This window comes from Xyrauchen texanus, chromosome 11 (genome assembly GCF_025860055.1).
Source record: "Xyrauchen texanus isolate HMW12.3.18 chromosome 11, RBS_HiC_50CHRs, whole genome shotgun sequence".
Taxonomy (NCBI): Eukaryota; Metazoa; Chordata; class Actinopteri; order Cypriniformes; family Catostomidae; genus Xyrauchen; species Xyrauchen texanus.
Genome location: NC_068286.1, coordinates 22,155,279 through 22,178,074, shown reverse-complemented (window position 1 = coordinate 22,178,074; position 22,796 = coordinate 22,155,279). Strand labels below are relative to the sequence as shown.

At 40.0% G+C, this 22,796-nt stretch overlaps 1 protein-coding gene across 1 annotated transcript in view; it reads left to right on the top strand.

Annotated features, from left to right (window-relative positions):
* The first annotated feature begins 2,646 nt into the window (after nt 1-2,646).
* klf12a (Kruppel-like factor 12a) overlaps nt 2,647-22,796 on the top strand; it is a 33,603-nt gene continuing 13,453 nt past the window's right edge. The window contains exons 1-2 of the mRNA XM_052138005.1: nt 2,647-2,805; nt 16,782-16,859. Of these exons, the coding sequence (XP_051993965.1) occupies nt 16,794-16,859 (66 nt within the window). The 5' untranslated portion in view covers nt 2,647-2,805; nt 16,782-16,793. The remainder of the gene's footprint in view (nt 2,806-16,781; nt 16,860-22,796) is intronic.

Sequence of the window (22,796 nt, the reverse complement as noted above, 5' to 3'; positions counted from 1 at the left end):
CTGGGGAGTAGCAGAAACACTGCATTCATACATTTTTGTGTTTAATTTTGGAGGGAAATTGGCTGCTCCCATAACATAGAATATATATATGTGTGTGTGTGTGTGTGTGTGTGTGTGTGTGTGTGTGTGTGTGCGTGCGTGTGCGCGCGCGTGTGTGTGTGTGTGTGTGTGTATATATATATATATATATATGTGTGTGCGTGTGTGTGTGTGTATATATATATATATTTAATGGCGTTGTGCAGGTTTATGTGAATGTATCATAACATTAGGATGTTAATAATTATGACCATAGACACTTGAGAAAAATATATGCAGTAAATACTGTAAATGTATTATACCTTATGGGAACAGTCCCCTTCCCTCCAAAATTAAACACACAAAAAATGTATTCAATTAATATATATATATATATACATCTGACTAATTAACGTCATTTTATTAATAGATTGGTGTGCCAAGAGTGACATTAGTCTTCATGTAGACTGAGTTAAGCAAGAGACTTTTGACAAATTATAATAGGACATTATGGCCATAAAAAATCATAGTACTTGGATACTTAAGTACATTTGAAGGCAAATACTTTTGTACTTTTACTCAAGTGAATGTTTAAAGGCAGCACTTCTACTTTTACTTGAGTAATATTTTACCTTGAGTATCTTTACTTTAACTCAAGTACATGGTATGTGTACTTCGTCCACCACTGCACATATCACATCACTGTCTTAAAAACTGTCATTCGTCTGTAATGAATGTCATAACATGGGCTCGGGAATACTTCGGTAAACCTTTGTCAGCTAACACCATTCGCCACTGCATCCACATATGCAAGTTAAGGCTTTACTGTGCAAAGCAGAAGCCATACGTCAACACTGTCCAAAAGCTCTGCCTACTTCTCTAGGCTCAGTCTTACATGAGATAGAAAGTAGAACAGTGGAATTGTGGTTTGTAGTCAGACAAGTTTCAAATTAACTTTGGAAAAAACAACCATCTTTTGCTCCAGGCCAAAGAGAAAAGTTGTTATCAGCTTATTATGTTATCAGACCAAAAGCCAGTGTCTCTCATGGTATGGGGGGTGTGTCAGTGCCCATGATATGGGTAACTTGCACATCTGTGAGGGCATCATTAATGTAAAAAGATATATACACTTTTTGGAGCAAAATACGCTGCCATCCATACGCAGTCTTTTCCAGGGATGTCCATGCATCACTTTGCACCAGGACAATGCCAATCCACATGCCCGGATTACAAGTGCATAGCTGTGTAAGTAAAGAATGCAGGTTCTGGTAAGCACTTAACTGTCCCATCTTTTTTGGACTGTTTTGCAATAATCTGAATAATTTAAAATGAGTGTACTATATATTCTCAAAGAAACTAACAAACAAATAAATATAATTCTTGTTATATCATTCTTTACATCAAAACATTCCTAATTTCTGCATCTTCCTGTATGACTTAACTAAGACAACCAAATTGTTGGATTGGAAAGGAAGCTTTTAAAAGCTTGGAGAGACAGATAGAGAGAGTCATCCACCTCCTCTCACACCTCCACAAAAGCACAGGACCGACACAGGGTGGGAGAGCAGGTCGCTATGGCAACTGATGAGTGGCCTCCAAGGAGTGTAAGACACTTCCCCCAGACTTCCCCAATTAGCCACATAAACACACACATATGCTGGGGAGGGCTACAGTGCTTGCTCTGGATGGACATGTTGGCTGCACATTAACACAGGGTGGAAGTGATTTATTTCCATTATATGTTTTCATTTGTTTTCAAAATGTTTCTCCAGTATAATCTAGGATCTTCAGATCTGCATTATCTCAATAAATATTTATTCATTTTTTTACACACACACAGACACACACACACACATTTTCATAAAAACATCGGTTAGAATGTTTACTAAGCCATTTCCCTCATGGGGACCGCTGGCTGGGCCCAACAAGGTAGTGATCTCAGGTTTTACATTTGACATTTGGTCCCCTCAATGTAGTATAAACATGTACACACACAGGGTCTGTTAAATGGTACCTACCATGTAGGAAAAACTGACCCACACACCTGTGTGCTATACAGTAGGTGTATCAGTAATTGGTGACCAGGACACATACTGTTTCAATGGGCAGGTCATTGACATGCTGCAGCTCCGCTGATTGGCCCAGCAATTGCCCATTGGAGGTTTACTGAGGGGGACAATTTATGCCATATAAGCAAAACAGCTTATGAACCACGGGAAGGCTAGCATCATGACAATACTCACTAACAACCCTCCAGCATTTTCTCCATCATTTAGATTCTTCTCCATTTCTTTCAGGCTCTGTTTTTTATAGTGTTTTTTTTTAAAGACTTCTCTCATCAATCTGCTATTTACTTTTCTACTTAATTTGCCAATCTCTCCACCAGAGAAGTTGAAATAAAGCAACTTTACTGACACATATAAACACCTACAACTTTTTTTATAGTCTGGCACCTTCTCTCTCACACATGGTTGTACAGTACATACAAACACACACACACACACCCACACACACGCACTCCTTGTCCTCTTGCCTGGCAGCCTGAGGGTCCACCCCCTCTCTTCATTCAGCCTGGTCATGTGACCCAAGCTTTGTGAGTAGAACAGCACCGTGTGAGCCATCCATTCATTTCCTCCTGAGAAACACACGGAGGAGGAAGGAAGAAAGAGTGAAGGGGGTAACAACAGAAAGTGCGACAGAGGGCAACAAGTTAGAAACGTGAGAGAAAGAGGGAGACGCTCTAAGGATAGTGATTCTCGCTCTCAATTACTGAGGTTAATTAACAAGGTCAGTACTGTCCAATATACTTTTTCTTTCAGTTGAGGACTCTTGTGTGTTAGATTGTTAGTTTGTTAGACTATTGATCTGTCAACTGTCATTGTGCTGCTAGTTCGACCTGACAATATAAATAAAAGCTTTTTGACCGCTTTACTAATAAATAAAGTGAAAGAAATATGGGTAGACAATAAAAACTCTTTAGAAAAAATGTATCTCTGTCATTAACAGTGATAAGAAATACATTAAATAAATAATAGTGCTCAAATTTAATAGTATATTTGTTGATTTGATTGCTGAAATATTAGCAGAATTTTAATGTGCCTACTGACTTTTTGACCTCAGTAGTTTGGGCTGAATTGTCAGTACATCCCACATAAAACCCCATTTACAATTAATCATATTATTGGAATGCATTATTTATAATTTAATAGAATTTGTTTACAGTCCTATTGCTGTCTTGTGTCTCTTCCTGTTTGTAAGAAAATAAGGTCATATTAAGGGCTGCTTTAGCAGTCCAAGGTGTACAATGCTTCTCATAGTCAATTAAAACAGTTATCTGAACACTTATATGTACTGTCTATACCTATCAATTTTATAGCATTATTTTTCTGGTATTTTTCTACATTAAGCACTTACAAAAGACTGGTATTGCGCTCTTGCTCTCTCTCTCTCTCTCTCTCTCTCTCTCTCTCTCTCTCTCTCAATTCAGTCACTTTATTGGCATGACTTTATTTTACAATTTTATTTTTATTTAGAAACTTGCGTATAACATTAATCAACAGATTTAAACTGTGGATATTTAGAACACAGTAATTAACAAACAATTATCTCTAAGTAATTTCTCTCTATCTCTCTCTCTCTCTCTCTCTCTCTCTCTCTCTCTCTCTCTCTCTCTCTCTCTCTCTCTCTCTCACTTTGGCATCTTTCTGTAAACAACAATACATGATAATAGCAGAATGGCATATACTGTATTAAAATACTGAGTAAAAATGATCAGGCTCAAGAACAGTAGCTTTGTCTTAAACCAGTAATGTCCTAAAGCTCTTCTGGGGCTGTTGTATCTGTTGGCATGGATGGTTTTGCCTCTTACCATCTGCCAGAGGTTTTCCATCTTAAGAATGTGACAAGGTATCACCACCCAAGTCAATCAAACCTTCAAAGCTCTTAAAAGAATTAGAAATCCTTCAAGAAAACCACAGCACTATTTAATCAAATTTTTTAAGCAGCTAAAAATATACTGCATCCTCTGCACCACAGAACAGAAACCGTAACTGAGAGAGTTCCCCCAGAGTGTCTATTGGTGTCTGGTGTCTGCAGTGTCTACACCGGATGAGCTTCATGCTGCAGTTGCAGGGTGAGGAAGTTCGGGGGTCACTGGGTCTCATGTTTTTGGAAGCATTTTGGCATCAATAAAATAAGCAAACATTCCCCTCACTTTGGCTTTTGGATGGCCCAGTGAGCTAGCTAGCTCTGGCAAGTTCTCCTCTTGGGGGGCATCAATGGCCTGTAGGTTCACAAAGTGGGCAAAAGAGAGAGCTGGAAAGGTGCTGAAGGGTGAATGTGTGGGCTTTGCGCAAACAATATTGTTTTTGAAATGGGGATTCCTTAGACAGCATCTATGTAAATGTAATTGTGGATTTGAGACTTTATCTATGGTGCACCATGTCCATTTGAATATGTGCACTCTAAGCTGGTTGTGTTGGTCTTAGCTAAATTTAAAACAGTGTAACTTTAGGGGTACAAAAGCTTGAGACCAGGGCAGTACCCTCAAATGTACACCCAGTGTACACTTTACTCATCAGTTGGCATGTATTTGAAACTTGTCTGTCTCTAAAGGGTACATATTAGTAACCTAAGGTGTAAAAAATGTATGAGTGTACCCTTAAGGGGACTGCCCTAGTGACATGATGTTGTACTTATAAAGGTTTTTCACATTTATCTGACAATGTAGGTGGTCTCCCAGCCTCGTCAAGCTAGTCTTCAGCTAATCTCCTGGCTTGACCAACTGACAAGTGCCAAAAAACCCTATAAAACCAGGTCATCTTTTTGGGAAACCAGCTAAGACTAGCAAACCAGTTAAGGTCGGTTAAGCTGTTTTTTTTACATATATTAGCAGGGTCGGAACTGAAACTGACCACAAAGATAGTCAAAGATTAGTTAAAACTTTTGTGTTCAAACTGACTTTCAGTGAAATACAGCTCTTCTTGGTATATAAACCTAGACAATTGCATGCAGACATGCACTTACGTACACACACATGTGCACACAGAGAATAGAAATCAGAGGAACCAAACCTCCTTTGTGAGTCACCAGCCTACAAAGAGTGAATTGGCATAGTGGTTCCTGTACAGTACGGAAATCAGCAGCTCTCACTATTCTCACTGCTTAGGCCATTAACTAGAGCTCTGAAAAGGGATAGAACCAGAGCCCAAAGCGGATGCACTTCCTGCGAACACTTTGACTGAACTTTCACATCTGACCCCATGGCCAGTCCTGGTGGGGCCCAACCTCCAAAAGTGAAGGAAGCGAGGAGGAGAGAGAGACCTTCATATGGGATCTGTTACTGGTTAGAGATCTGTCATAACTAGACAGTTGTGTTCAGTTGCATTTCTCAGATTGCATTATTTTGCAGGAGCTAAACACTGTGATAATGTACTTCTTTACTTTTAACTCTTAGTCTTGCTCTCTCAAAGCATTTTATTTTTTATTTTCTTGCACTGCATCTGTGAGTTTTCCAGCCTCACAGAGGGCAGAACAGGAAAAAAAATTCTTACCCAGCCCTGTGACCATGCACTGCTGGAGAACAAACACAGCTGTCTTGCTCATTACGAGCAGGGGCATCATAACACTCAAAGAAAAGGGGTAATATGGTTCAGGTGCAAAAACTTGTTAGTTGTGCTGCAGAGCATAAAAATGAATGTTGATATGTAGGAAACTACATTGTTTTTAGTTGTCATTATCTTAAGTTTTGGAAGAGCTGTGATATCTCTAGTCATCACATTGTTTCCTTTCTCCTCTCCCCAGTTCTCTCTTTCTCTGCGTTCTTCTGCTCCATTCTCTCTTTAGTTTTAGGTTTGTCTTTGTATGATGTTCAGTCGCTGAGTGGTTAGCGGTCACGCTAGTTAGCATGCTTGGTTACTGGCACTCACGCTGTGCTTTAGGGGTGGAATCTTTCCTGGCACCGCTCTAGAAGAGGCTCAGTCTTTCCCACAATGCTGAGGACAGCTGGGGAGGGCTATCTCTGCCCCCCTCAGTCCCACCCCACCTCCCCAGTCCACACAGCCTAATGGGAATGTGAGCAGATCTCTTCCAGCTGTGAACAGGCAAGACTTTCAAGCACCTTATTGGGTGGTTTTCAGAGAAAGGTTATACATAAGATACTCACTGTAAGCTTGTGATGATTTTGCTGGCAAAATAAAATTAAGCAATAATGGGAATATCATAGTGATTTTATTGATTTTCGATTCAAAACTCTGATTCAATTATGTGTTAGGGTCATCACTCAGAAATGTTCACCATTCCAAATGTAGGTATATTGGTTAATACTGTTTAATATTAAAATGTACTGTTACATGTACTGTATATTGGTGTATATTAATGAAAATGTCTTCCAAGTGTTCATTTAGTGAAATACAGTGAAAACATGCCTTTATTATTCATTAGTTTATTAACAAAAATGTTACTATATTAAACGTATTGTATTAAACATCTTTAATCTAATTTAGTACAATGGCTGTTTGTTTGTAATTACGGTTCCTCTGTCTGAAGAAAAAACACAATTTTAAACCAGTTCAGAGAAACTACATAAATATCAAGAGCGAAAAACATAAAAAGTCTGAAATAATATAGATAATATTTTTTTAACTACTTAATCACCCAGGCTTAATGGTCATAGCCATATACTGCGACAATGTCTGTCCTCTACCAACATGATCACACAGGAATTTGGCATGTTGTTTACAAAAGTTCCTGTACCATAGGATCGACAACAGTATGCCGACTCACTGACATGCAGCATTTCCCTTCAGACATTTTTGCATCGGTTTCAGCATATTTACCTTCCCAAGTGGCTTGACTGGCAGTGCATTGCGTAAACAGGGTGAGAGACCTGGGTTTGTATCCACATTGAATCCAGGAATTTATCAAGTTCACTAATATTTCATTATTACGGTTTAGGTTTGGGCTGGGGATTAGAGTCCATAAAATATACATTCCTCTTCATTATAATACATACTGTACAGATGAAAGGAACTCTCTTCACAACTAGATTTTGGTGACCTCTCTTGGACATAAAAAGAGCTCACATGTGAATACACCCTACAACACTTACCACTTTGGCCACTGGGGGCAGAGTTTTAAGGTTTGGTCAGCATGTACTGATTTTTGCTAAAGAAAAGTCGACCTACTCTTTAAAATTTTCAATGTGATCAGGCTGCCACTACAATACTGTTGAGAATGCTTTTGATTCGCTTCTGTATCTATAATGTTCCCTTTCGAGAGCAATAAGAATTGTGAAGTCTGCAGGATGGAACACACTATAAAGTACACAATGAACTGCTCAGCTGAGCACAATGAACTCTAAACTTCAGAGAAAACCATTAATTATGATTTAGACCAGGCCTACTTTAAGAGGCTGCCCCTTAATGGCAAAACAGGAAGCAACTCCACACACAGTCACTGTGTATAACGGAATTGTTTGTCAGTGTATTATTGTGTATGTATTGCTCATTTGGGAATGATGGTTCATACACATTTTCCTGTGGCCCTGTTAGTTTGTTAGTTTGGAGCAATCATTTTCAAGTAACACATTTTTCACAAACTCCTCACAGTTAATGCCGCAGCATTGTGCAATATTGCCTAATAACATGACCTTCAGATATTGAGCAACCTGGTGTGTGCCAGACCTCTGATAATAAACAGTTTGACGGCATGTGGTTCAATAGTTCAAGTCAAATTACACACATCTGTCTTACCCTGTCCAGAGGAATACCAGAAAGAGAGCTTCAGATGTTTCTGGCCTGCTGTCTTCATGGAAGAGAGCACAGCAAACTAGTCCAAGCTGTGACCAGGAGGCCATTTGTCATATGTTTGGCCTGATCAGAGACCAGACTCGATTGCAAGTTTTTACTATTCACTATTGTAAATGAGCACTAAAACTGGTCTTATACCTGCAATAATAGAGTTGTTACAAATTCTTCAAAACTCTGGATAGTCTTACAACACGCAGCATAGTGTAAAAAAAAAAAGAGAGATGAAGAAGAAATTACAGACAGGATGACAGGAATGAAAAAATGTACACTGCATCTCAAGGTTTCGTTGAGTCATTTGCATGGCAGGAAAAACATCTTGTGACACTTTCACTCTTCAGAGTGCACTTGTATACAGTATGTCAGTCTGAAGTACATTTTATCACAGGGACGGAAAAGATGGTCGTTGGATTATATTCCATTTTTTCAAGAAATGTTACAGACATCTATAGACATTCCACTTATAGACGAAACATCTTGACCTGCTGTCACCTGAATGGCAAGATGCAAGAAGGTCCCACATGATATAAGTAAATACTAACCTATGTGCAGCTCACACTGATATATTTAAACAGTGGGGTTCTTGGTCCCCCTCAAATCAATAACAGATGTGAAAGTGAGTGTGTTCAGTCCTACTTCTCTCTGAAGGCAAGTGGAAAATACAGAAGCCTGATATCAGAACTGAATTTTAGAAATCTCCAGGAGACGTTCTGTAGTGTTTATTTATTTTTTGAAGAATATGAGGAGCAGATGAATCCTCACACAATGCATTGATTGTAAAGCTGAGAGAGAACAGCGTTCCATCCATGAAGAGCATTCAAGGCTTTCACACATCAGCATCTTGTCTTTCATTTTTATTATTGTATTCATAATTCCAAAATCCTTTTACAACTGCTGACAATGGATCACCACTAGATATGAGTGAAATGGCCTGCGAAAAGGTCCCTCAGTTGTATCATGAGTCCTTTAATATTTACTGACTCAAAGATACTGAACTCTTCTGCCATTTAGAACTATTCAATATTGATTAGCAAAGAGAAATCAATAATAGGAACAAAGAGAACATCAGTCAGTTCAATAGCGAGATATGTTCAGATAAACTGTTCAGATCAAGGAGAGGTCACTTTAAAGAGAATGTTTACATTTGAGTCCGAAGCTATTCCTGGCAATGTTTGTATGCAAGGGACTGGCCAATTAATTCTTTAAAAGTGACAAAAATTTCACTCTAGTTTATTCAAATAATGTAATAGCAAAACTGTCCTGAGGAGCTCCTCACAACAACACACACTCCTCTTTTCTTTTCTCTCACTTTTTCTCTCTTGGAGGTTTGACAATGTCCTGGCTCTATCCGACAGATGTTGTCTTGCCAAGGAAAATGAGCTCTGTTGAAATGGAAAGTCTGAAGTCACACAGGGCTTTTTGGCAAGAGACAATTAAACAAAGCAGGAGAATCCAGAATAAGTCTGCGTCTTGGTGACGGATCCAAATAATGTCGCTGGATCTGCTCAACTTTTCAGCGAACAGTTAATAAGATCAATTTTAAAGAGAAAAGGTTTTATCTTGGATCTGTGTCCCAAGGTTTTATGAGTGAAGGCCCAGATGTGTGTGTTATCTGTCCTGCAGAGGAAGGAGAAAAGGGAAGAGTGTGGAGATGAGGGAGATGTTTGTACAAGAGGCTTTGTGGGTAAGGCTGGTTATCAGTAGCATGGCAGCGGGCAGGAAACAATGACCCAAGGTTACATTCTGATGCAACTGCCCAACATCTACACAAAAATGTTGAATAATTGAAAAGAATGTGCCAAGGATGACCTGCTTTGTTACACCTCCGCTGATAGCATTCTCAAATCCACATTAGGTCTATTTCTGGACAAAGAAGAAAGCTGAGGGGAAACCATCATAAGATTGCATTTTGGTTCAGACACGCTTTTGCTCAGTTCTAATATCTAGTAAGCTGTCTTGATGTCTGCTGCCTCCACTGTCAGCTGCCTGCCTAGGAAGCATCCTTCCAAAAATGGAACTGTGTCTAAGTGACTAATTTGGAATGCTCTACATTAGCAGAAACTTCATAGGACACCAAATAGTGCTCCTCAAGAGAAGCACACAGGAGAACTCACCTCACTATTAGTTACAATAGTTTGATGTTAGCATGTGTAAAAGTTAACAAAACAATATTCTAATAATCATAAAAATATATAGCACTCTATTACTAAATATTGAGTAAAATTATTTATTTAATTATTTGTAATTTTTATTGATAGTTGATTTAAAACTCAGCAAAAAAAATGAAACATCCCTTTTTCAGGACACTGTGTTTTAAAGTTAATTTTGTAAAAATCCAAATAACTTTACAGATCTTTATTGTGAAGGGTTTAAACAATGTTTTCCATGCTTGTTCAATTAACCATAAACAATTAATGAACATGCACCTGTCGAACAGCTTACAGATGGTAGGCAATTAAGGCCAAAGTTATAAAAACTTAGGACACTAAAGAGACCTTTATACTGAGCACAATCCCTCGATCAGTGCTCAGATTGTCCGCAATAGGCTGAGAAAGGCTGGACTAAGGGCTTGCAGGCCTGTTGTAATGCAGGTCCTTACCAGACATCATCAGCAACAACGTTGCCTATGGGCACAAACCCACCTTTGCTGAACCAGACTGTACTGGAAAAAAGTGCTCTTCACTGACAATTTATGGTTTTGTTTCACGGATACATGTTTATCGTCTAAGGAATGATTGTTACACTGAGGCCTGTACTCTGGAGATGGATCAATTTGGAGGTGAAGGGTCTGTCATGGTCTGGGGCTGTGTGACACAGCATCATTGGACTGAGCTTGTTGTCATTGCACGCAATCTCAACACTGTGTGTTAAAGGGAAGACATCGTCCTCCCTCATGTGGTACCCTTCCTGCAGGCTCATCCTGACATGACCCTCTAGCATAACAATGCCACCAGCCATACTGCTCGTTCTGTATTTTGTATTTCCTGCAAGTAAGGAATGTCAGTTGTAACGTAGTTCAATGGAAAGGAGGAAACGAGAATCGGCTTGTCGACATAAATAATATTTTAATTATAAACTGAAACAAAAGACACAAACACACACGACAGACATGTCCGTAAACGAACTCTCTCTCCTGCACAATCCTCCGCAGTCGGCCTTTATCCCTCTCGGAGGCTTGATTAGCCTGATAAGGGACCGGGTGTGTAGAATCACGACCCGGCCCCGCCCCCTCTGCCCTGCCACATTCCTCCCTCGTTCTCTCAGGCAGGGAAGCCCCCGGCATGATGTACACCCCCCCCCTTTCCCTGGGGGAGGGCGTGCCCGAAGCCCCGTCTGCTGGCAGGTCATCCCCGTCCACCTGAATGAGGGAGGGGACAAGGGGAGGGAAACAGAAATAATAAAAATGGGGGGGTACTTCCTGTAACAGTGTAGTACCCCCCAAAAAAACACTGTAAAATTTAAACGAGAGGGAAAAGGCCAACGTGGAGCAGCAATGAGAGAGAGAGACTCGCCAGTTCTCCGATACGCAGTAGCTTTATCCTTGGCCACTCTTGCACCCTGTAACAGACGACAGCCGTGCCTCTCCGGGCGGATCGGAGGCAGTCCTCCAGCCCCTGGCAGACGGAACGCCCCGCTGTGTTCTTGGGGAACAGAAGGGGTCTCCCCTGCCCCTGGCAGCGGTTCTCCCGCTCCAGGCGGTCGGCAGTCTCAGACCCCACCGCGTTTCAGCGGCTGGTAGGTGACTCTGACTGCTCCAGGCGGTCGGTTAGGAGCCCCTTCTCCCCTCGTGGTCAGCCAGGCTCCTCGTCCCCCGGCAGATGGCCGCAGCTGCTCCGTTGGGGTGGACCTCCTTCCCGGACTTCGGCACCAGTGTAACGTAATTTAATGGGAAGGAGAGGCTTGTCAATATAAATAATATTTGAATGATTAAACTTAAACAAAAGACAAAAACACACACATGACGGACATGTCCGTAAACGATATCTCTCTCCCGCACAATCCTCCGCAGTCGGCCTTTATCACTCTCGGAGGCTTGATTAGCCTGATAAGGGACTAGGTGTGTAGAATCACGACCCGGCCCCGCCCTCCGCCCTGCCACATCAGTGTTCTGCCATGGCCAGCGAAGGGCCTGGATCTCAATCCCATTGAGCATGTCTAGGACCTGTCGGATCGGAGGGTGAGGACTAGAGCCATTCCCCCCAGAAATGTCCGGGAACTTGCAAGTGGTGGAAGAGTGGGGTAACATCTCACAGCAACTGGCAAATCTCATGCAGTCCATGAGGAGGAGATGCACTGCAGTACTTAATGCAGTTGGTGGCCACACCAGATACTGACAGTTAATTTTGATTTTGACCCCCCCTTTGTTCAGGGACACATTATTCCATTTCTGTTAGTCACATGTCTTAGTTGTTGAATCGTTTTATGTTCATACAAAGATTTATACGTTAAGTTTGCTGAAATTAAAAGCAGTTGAAAGTGAGAGGACATTTCTTTATATTTTTATAGTCAAAATTTATTTAGCTTCATCCCCCATCATGGATTTTTTTTTTTTCTATACTGAGCTTGTTACAATGGATTCTGGGATTGCCTTCTCAGTGAAGGATACATACGGAGACTGATCTCACTACGAATTCGTAAAGTATGTCAAGGTTCTGCTGTTGGAATTGGTCTGTGCTTACCGAAATTTGAACCACTGCCCCCTGTTGTTGAATCTGGAAGTGTTTTTGAGCATATGGGCACATGTGAGCTCCAGTTTGTGGTGAAATGACCACAGTGTGGCAGCAAAAGTGAGTTGTAGTTGTAAATGATGAAATACTGTCAACAGGAATGCATGTTTTATTAACCCAAACCAAACCTCAACCCAAAACCTAACCGTCAGTAAAGTAAAACGTTTATTTTAAAGGGAAATTGCAAACTCTGATTTACACTCATTATTGTTTTCGTGAATTCTTTCTGGTTTCCATGGGACCTATGTCTTGGAGGGTAGCACCAGATGGAAAGAAAACACAATGATGCAAAAATGTCAGATGGGGATGGTGCTTGTCAGTATTTCAGCAGAATGGCGTTGATTTCATGGTACTGAAATGAACATTTAGAAACTATTTCCCATGTGATCTTGTTGATATACGATTCAGCCTTAAATCTTGGGCAAACAAGGTAGAATGCAGCATATGGGTGCTGCCTAACTTTTTGAGGATCATGCCTGTAAAATGTTTTGTAGGTTTGCAGTTCCTAGTTTTGCAACAAAGCAATTTTTTGGACATCTGGATATCCATCTTTAGTGGCATGCTGTGTCTCATTATGAGTGAGGATGAACTTTCCTAGGATTTCTGACACTATGGCCACTATGTCAAAGAAGATGCCAAAGAATATTTTGGGAAAAAATTCTTCAAATACAAATTTGTCAATTTACCACATAATTTAGACCAAGTGAAAGGAAAATGTCAGATACCACAAAGGCCAAGCCACCAAACCATTCTAATGGCTATATCAAAACTCATAGACCTCTAAGCCTCATAGATGTTGTAGGAGGTGTTATATAGTATGAGGTGTTATATACACACATCTGTGTAACACATCTTTCTTTTAAGTGGGCACAGCTCATTGGGACCCCACCCATTTCCATTTCCTCTCACTTCCTGTCTACCAGGGATTACAGACACACACACACACACACACACACACACACACACACACACACACACACACACACACACACACACACAGGTAAACTAACCAGTTCAACAGAAGTTAAAACAATCAACAGTTTGCAGCCTCTAATGAATCTGCAAGTGCTGCAGTAAAAGGAAGAAATCAGGTGATTTCCAGATATAATTCTCCTCCTGCACTTAATAGTGCTGCTGAGCTATTAGAGCAGGAAACCTGTGGCATCCAATGACCAGGGCCAAATTCAGACCTTTGCAACACTTACGAATGCTCTTTTTGCGAGTATGCAAGCACATCGATTACTGTGTTTCATTCTTAAAATAATGTTTTAGTGAAAATTCACAATGTTGGAATGATGGCCTGTAAGATTAGATTAATATTTTTTTAATAATTTGCTCAAATGTGATTAGCTTCCAGTAAAGGATAGTGCAATGGCGACATGACCAGATATATTTCATAAAAGCATTAATGAAGTTGAAGATTAGTATGCATTACACTGTAAAAACAAATGTTTTGTTTGGTAACCTAAAAGTGGTTTATGTGGTAACATTTATATTAAAGGTATATGTTGGTCATTCTAAATCCAACAGAAAAAAAAGGCCCTTATAATGGAAGTGAAGAGTCAAACCATAAATGTTAAAATCCTTACTGTTTAAAAACTATAGCCACAAGATGTAAACAATATGCTAGTAAACAGGATTTTAGTGTGATTAAATCTTACTAACCTTTTATCTGAACTTCATGGTCATGACACGTAACACTGTAAACCCTAAAATGACCAAAATTATCTAAAATATAAACAAATTTACAGCTCAAGTAATACACAAGTTTAAACAGAAAATTCAATTTAAATGTTTTATACAATTATAATTGTACACATTTCTGTTTTTAAACTATCCAGAAAATGGTTCCATCACTTCCAATGTAAGACCCTTATGAAAAGGAGGGACGAGTGGAAATATACATGTTATTTAATCTGAATGAATCAAACCGACATGTATGATATTCTACATATCAAGTAGAAATAGATCCTTGAGATAACAATTGCAAGATACATGGGCATCACTAGGGCTGGGCTTCTGGGGCGTGAGCCTGAATGTTTTCTTATAGTGATGTCAGTTGTTGTACAAAAACATATTATATATTAATATTTTATTATTATACATAAATTATACCTTTCTTTCCACAGTATCGATAACACCAAATAACCACCACACCATAATCAATATAGCGGCAAAGTACACAAGCTATTATGTTGGCAGCTCCTTTCCAAATGTGCACTTGCAAGAAGGGCACTCATGAGTCGTGACCCGCTATTGTGGCTGTGTCTGGTCAGCATTTTTATCTTGGTGAGATACAAAGAGCAATATATAGGTACAAATGTGCTCAAGGAATTTGCAAAATCTATGACCCGAGACAGGACATTTGCAGTTTTTGCAAAACTCTTTTATGAAGTCACAAATCAGTGTTGGATGTAATTGGATTACAAAGTAATTAGTTACTGTAATCTAATTACTTTGTTATGCGTTACATTTTAAATTCTTGTAATCAGATTACTGTTACTGACTTTCAATAATTTACATTAGTACATACTTGGGATACAAATATTTCTAAATAAAATATAATTTATGTGTAATATAATTGAAATGTGAATTCACATGTTCACATGTATGTCTGTTAGCCTTTCTGTGACAGCTGAAAAGTGTGCGATAACGACCAAGGAGAAAATAGACATCTTTTTGTTGAGTGGAAAACGGGAGTTTGAATCCAGGGTATGCTAAGTGACTCTAGCAAGGTCACCTAAGCAACCAAATTGGCCCGGTTGCTAAGGAGGGTAGAGTCACATGGGGTAACCTCCTTGTGGTAGCAATAATGTGGTTCTGGAGTTGTGCGTGGATGCAGCATGTCTCCACATGAGCTTTGTCTCTGTGGTATGTGCTCAACAAGCCACGTGATGAAATGGGCGGGATGTGGAGGCAACTGAGATTTGTCCTCCACCACCCGGATTGAGGTGAGTCACTACTCCACCACGAGGACTTGGGCTTTTCAAATTGGGGAGATAAAGGGGGAGAAAAAATAAATACAAATTCTGATCTTACAGTATATCTGAAGTTGAGACATTAGTTAGTTGGAACTTTTAGTTGTATTTTCAGTAATATTTAAAGATTTTATACATAAAGGACATCTCACTGAAGTAACATTTAATGTAAAGCCTATATTTCGATATTTCATCAAAGGATGGCCCTGTATCCAGAGGTCTGGGCTATCCCCGAATGTCCACTGACCCTAGAATGGCTCTGGTTATCCCCTTTTTTCAGTTATATTCGTAGAGTACAATGTAGTGCTAAATATAACATTGTGTCCAGTTGAATGCTAGTCATTTCAGCAAATGTAAATTTTTCACTCTCATTTCCTGCCTTCTGGAATTTGGAGGCTATTTATTCTTATGATATTTATCACATCAACATTTCACTATTTAATTTACTATTGCAAGGTTTCAATTCTCGAATAAACACCCACACAAACTCATGCACACGCACGCACACAGAAAATCACAAACACAATACAACACTCTAAAATCTGTGATAAATCCTAATGATACATTTTTGCTCACTTAAACTATCTGTTGTCATTTTTAATAATATCTGAACTGAATTTATAAACATTGGTACTGTAAGTTCCCATTGGTATTGAGACCCTTACTCAGCTGCTGACATCTTGCCATTTCTGTATTTTAATTTACAACGTAACTCTATAACAGAGACTACAATTCTGAACAATCAAAAATATATTACAGTATTAAGTTACATTATTATTGATTATCATAAAATTGAGCAGCCAATAGAGTCAGTGGTCTTTTAATCTGCCTTGTGTGTTCACTCTTAGGGATGTAAACAGAATTAGATATTTATCTTATAGATACATTTCAAAATAAACTGATAAATGTAAAAATAAAAAAAACATGATTTTAAAATACCTCTGATGGTAAAACACTCATAAAACACTCATAATGATATATTAGTGCATTAATAAACCCTCTGGTCTGCTCTCTCACATATGTTTATTGTAAACCTCACACAGTCTGTGTATTGGTCTGTCACTAAGCACAACTCCCTACATGATCAATGACACGAATCCATGATTGAGAGCTGTTTGCCTGTGGTGTCATCACAGCTACAATCCAACACATTGGATTCCTTTGTTCCTTAATGCTGCTGTCTGCAGAACACACTGTAAATCAACACTTGATGTTATTGAAGTCTAATGCTGTTTTTATGTTATCTTTCACAGAAGTGCTATAGGATGCTGATGCTGGATGGAATGCCCACCCTGCCCGTCAAAATTGAACCTGCAGAGTCACAGAGGCGGGTAAGAGGTCAAAGTTTACCACACTGTTGTAGTCACTAGGATCTTTTAAAACTCAAGAGTTTGGCACGTGATAAGCCCTGTTTCTCTTTGCTGCACCTCACTTGTAAGCAAATTATGGTATGTGTTGACAGAGGTGTCTTGGTACATTCCAACTGCAACCATGTGGATTTTGAATGCAACTTCAAAATAAATATTTATGTCTTTAATAATTATGGTGTTTAGTTATTGTAAATAAATAGGTGTTTGTCTGCAATGCTGTTCAAAAATTCACATCTATATTGGGTCAGTACAAGTGCTAGTGCAAGTTGCACCTTTTCTGCCATATTCTGTAATCTACCCACCCTCATGACATTCAAAACTTGTCTATCTTGATTCTCATGCAACTAAACACAATATAATGTAAATGCATGGTGCATTACTGTGCATCAATGCCTGTCATGTTTAATTGTGCTTGGCTTAAAGTGAAGTTTTAAATTTGTTATGGATTTGAACACATATCCCCTTAATTGTTTATCAAAATAACAACATTTATACCAACTATTTTTAAACATATTAAAATAACTCAGTTTCTTAAGAACTCATGTGTCATCTCACTTTGGGCTGCTCCAAGTGAGCCAAGACAAACATTAGTGCACCCTAAAAAAATTAGTTTTAAAGGTGCATGACGCAGAGTTGACAGAGTATGTGAATATGCTTCACTTTGCTTTTGGCATACTGCTTTTGTCGATTAAGATGTCCCATGCTTGGAGTCTTCAGGATATTTGTCAGATTTACAAACCTAGCCATATAAATATACAGTATACATGTACCTATCCCAACCCCTAATTCTCTTGCTCTTGGTTTTCATGCACAGACTATCCTGCACACACTATCCAACATTTTGCTTCACCCTGCTCTAGCTGTTTTAACAGTCGCTGCCATGTTTTTGACAGGAGAGGTCGAGTGCAGGATGTGCGTAGGCCACACAGCCCAGCTTTGAAGTGCGTTAAATCAACAGGCAGCGCAGATGCAGAAATGTGCTTCTTGTTTGAGTGGGCTCAACGCCAAGCCCCCTTTTTTGGAAACGTATTGCTCACTCCCTATTAAAACGGTCTTCACCAGAAGTTATTTGGATTCAGAAAATTAGCCATAATGACTGGTAGCCCCCTGTTCGAGGGGTTGGATAAGGGCTGTGTGGGAGGAGAGGGACAAGGAGGTGGGAAAGGTAAATCAGGAGTTTGGAGAGAGAGAGAAACAGGGTAGAGATGAAGTTTCGAAACATGTTCCATTTTGCCTGAACTGCCTCCAAGTCAACCACAGTAAAAAACAGAGGGAAAATTTTTGGCTAGAAATAATGCTGCCAGTGGACCACTTTTTGTCCATGGTTTTATTGAGCCTGAGTGAGTGCTTCAGACATGGGATGTTTTGTCGATTTACAGATGTTAATTCCAAAAAGCAGCTGAGTCAGTAAAATCAGCCTGATTTTTCTCTTCTCAAGCACTTTTTTGATGTGTTTTCCTCAAATATAAAGCTCAAAGGTACCTTTAATGTAAAGGTTATACATACAATAGTTTTTGTGCATAGTGTTTGTAACATAGTTCAATGCAAAGGAGGAGACGAGAACTGGCTTGGCAAAATAAATAATATTGAACAAAAGACAAACACACACACATGACGGACATGTCCGTAAAAGATCTCTCTCTCCCGCAGCACCACCCACAATCGGCCTTTATCCCTCTCGGAAGCTTAATTAGCCTGATAAGGGACCGGGTGTTTATAATCACGACCCGGCCCCGCCCTCCACCCTGCTACATTCCTCCCTCGTTCTCTCAGGCAGGGGAGTCCCAGGCATGACGTACACCCCCCTTTCCCTGGGGAGGGTGCCTTTTGCCCCGTCTGCCAGCAGGTCATCCCTGTCTACCTGGATGAGGGAGGGGACAAGGGGAGGGAAACAGAAATAATAAAAATGGGGGGGTACTTCCTGTGACAGTGTAGTACCCCCCAAAAAACACTGTAAAATTTAAACAAGAGGGAAAAGGCCAATGCAGAGCGGCAGTGAGAGAGAGAGAGAGAGGAGAGAGATCAGGTTCTCTGATACACCATCGCATGGTCCTCGATCACTCCTCCACCCTCTCAGGCGGACAACAGCCACTCCTCCCCGGGCGGACCGGAGTAAGACCCACGACCCCTGGTGGAAAGAACGCCCCTCCGTGTTCCCGGTGACTCCTGGGGACACTCCTCCGACCCTGGCAGCGGCCCTACTGCTACAGGCAGTCGGGGAGTCACTTCCCTCCTCCCCTCGCGGACGGCGGTCTTCTGTCGACCCCTCTGCATTTCTAGGGGATGGCAGGGCTCTTCTCCGCCCCTGGCAGCGTCTCCATTGCTACAGGCAGTCGCCTCGCGGACTGCGGATGTTCACCGAGTCCAGGCGGTCGGTCTACTCCCTCCCCTGGTGGATGGCAGCAGTGCTCCCCTGGGTGGACGGCAGTGTCGATTACTCCGCAACGGGCATCCCTCCTCCTTCCCAGGCTTCGGCACCAGTGTAATCAGTTCAATGGAAAGGAGGAGGCGAGAACCGGCTTGATAATATAAATAATAGTTTCATATAAAACTGAAGCAAAAGACAAACACACACACATGTCAGTAAACGATCTCTCTCTCCCAAACCACCACCCGCAATCGGCCTTTATCCCTCTCGGAGGCTTAATTAACCTGATAAGGGACCGGGTGTGTATAATCCCGACCCGGTCCCACCCTCTGCCCTGCCACAGTGTTCCTTTAGGTCAAGGTAAAGCATGGCACTTAAGGCCCCTGCACACTTATGGAGAAGTTCTTCTTCGTTCCTTGTCCATTGGTAAAAATACTATTGAAACAGCTGAGCGACGACATACTGTTTGCAACCATTTAGACACCGGCCACACTGTTGTGGGAGATGTTTAGAGGAATATTTAAATATGAGGATATGGCGTGGGGACGTGGTCATGTGAGAGGGAGCGGTAAGGCTTGTCTTATTAACCCTAATACCTGTATCTTGTTATAATGACGCAGATTGAGACATAAAAGGGATGCCAAGTGCGAGAGAGAGGGAGAGAGAGAGCAACCTGAAAGCTGACGTGCTTATATTTGTGTGATTTTGAGTTATCGACGGTTACCGTCGATTCTGCGAAAGAGGATCAAGAAAATAAAACTGACCTCAACCTGCTTCGCTGTCTCCTGACTCCTCCATTAACACGAGATCAGTAAAAGAAATTGATAATACTGCAAAAAAGGATTTATAAAAGAGTGTTTATGGGCAGAATACAGACAAAAGAATGATGATAGGCAAACCATACAGCAGATGCGTGAATGTCTTTCGCTGCAGAAGGCATATTGGTGAAGCAATATATAAAACAAAGAGTGAATGGGTACTTAAGAGTATTTGAGTAGATTTGATTACTTTTGCAGATTAATCAAACAAAACAAAGAAATCACATGACATGTTATTGTAAAATATCTCTATGCAAATTTTCTTACAGATGTACTCTAAGTAATTTTGCACTAGCTTGCTAATAGCTCTGCACACCGTTGTGTTCATGTTGACACATTTTAACCAAGGTCTTTCTAGCAAGTCAGTCCACTAGCAGCCATCTTTGGAATGCTCCCGGGACAGTGCAGCTCCTATCTAGTTAAATGGAACACTGAAATCTCAAAAACGGTTGATCAAGATTACAATCCAAGAACAGTTTTCAACTCTGGTATCCTAAATTGTTATTCTTTACCTCAAAAAAACTAAAATGTTCCCGACTTGTATAGCTATTGCGCAAGCACTTTCTTGAGATGATTGACAGGCCATGTCTGCATCTAAAAGGTGATTGTTTGTTTTTTTTGCTGTAAGGAGGGACTTCCTTTCTACATCCGTTGGCCATTGGGTGCTAGAGCTTCTTGGTTGGGCGTTCTGATTTCTCCCATTCATTTTAATAGAAGTGGCCCATCTCTGCTAAATAGTCTCTGTCTATACTGACAGAACACCGGTCTCAAATTAGCTGAAGCTCCAGGTCACAGCTACTACCTATTAAGAATGTGTTTAGCAGCCGGTAAAACGTTTTCCTAAAATTTGGCCCCGCAAGCTACTACGAACTACTGAAACAAACTCAAAAACACAGATTTGGTTCTACATGATGTCACTCCCATTAGTTCTTCGATATTGTAGGAAGTGTGCAGGGGCCTTAACAATGACATGGTCATGTGCATTCAATTAGATTCCTAGGGAACACACATGTTGATAAAATGTATACCAGAATGCACTGTGAGTCACTTTGAATAGAGTGTCTGCCAAATTAATAAAGCTACATTCAGGGTTCAGCAGTAAGGATGGCCCACTGGCCTGGGGCCGGTGTTAGAGAGTTTAGGGCCTGTTGAGGGAATTGCCACTTGCCCTGGACCAGAACATCTAGCACTATATATAATCTAGTTGGCTAACTTTTAGCACTTTTCTAACATCGGGCCGAATGGAGTACATTAAATAACGGCTCCAGTCGGAACCGAGTCAATGAGCGCAGATTGGTTGTGATTGCAGTTCTGCAAACAGAACCGTTCAACCCGATGGTGGAAAAGTTCTTAACCTCTTAAGGACGGATGGGTCAAATATAACCCACTTGCGTATTTATTTACATTTAATTTATGTTTAATGCATGTTTAAACTGTTAAAATGTAAACTAATATTGACATCCTGTATATCATTTGAAAGATCTGGGTCTCAAGATTTGATATTTTGAAGCAATTTTAATGATCGCAAAGTTGCAACAATACTATTTTATTAAACGTGTCAAGAGTGAATTTAAAACACGGAAAATGAAACCAGAAGTTCTTACCTTTATTGTCTTACAGCCAAACACAGATGAAAACAATCCTCCAAATTTTGGTATACCTTTCATTGCAAGTCCAATAAATAAAACCCATTAGCGATTTTAGTCCGAAAATGTACAAATATGTAGAAATATTGATCAATCTGTCTTTGGTCAGGTTTTACATATTCAACGCATGTTATCATTCTTGTCCATTCTCTGCTAAATCTTGCACTCGGTGTAGTGTTTCAGTAGCAAAACACCCAAGCATGATTTTTGGGAGGGTCTTATGAACAAAATGAGCCCTCCCTCAACCTCAGAATAGCCAAACAGGACAGTCGACAGGAGTGAAGTAAAGATGTGCGATGTTTGTCTCTGGATAAAGCCGGATATAAGGGTTGTTTATATCCCTGATGCTGATTCGCGAAGGTACGGATTGGAAAACCATGGACTGTGTTTGTTTGTGTGCATACATGCAAAACTATATATGGAATGCATCATAATATATTCCCAAATAATACAAAAAATTATATCTTCATGTATATTTTGGTTTGTGTAGTATTTTTTTACATTAAAATATAAACAAATTGTGTGTTTTGAAACAATGTCAACATTTGGCTTACGTAGTTACTACAAGTGGTGTATTGGCACCTCCAAGTTAACTTTTTTGGAAGTACACTTATATAAATCATTATGAAAGAAAGAGTTTTGAACATATTGACTTCAAGCTTGTGTCAAACCTTCATCAGACGTGTGGCTTTGTAGCAGGTGTTTTTTGGGGGCACTGCACAAAGTCTTGCATATTTAAAAATAAAACTGTATTTTATAAATAATATTCAAAATATTTTAATAGCTCTAACTATTTATTTTATACTAAAATGATACATTTTACTCTTGAATAACAAATGTCTAAGTGTCTACTTTCAAACGAGCCCAAGTTTGTGTTTGTAGACCAAATGGTTCAAGAACTGGAAGAGTTTTACTTTGGGTATGTCGTTTTCAAGCTCATGCACAAAAAGAGGCCTGGATGTTAAGAAAGCTATAGATTTGTTGAAAATGCAAGAATGACTTGTGAAAGTCTTGGAAACAATAATTTCAACAAATTAAAAACATGAGATTTTGTTTACAAAAAATC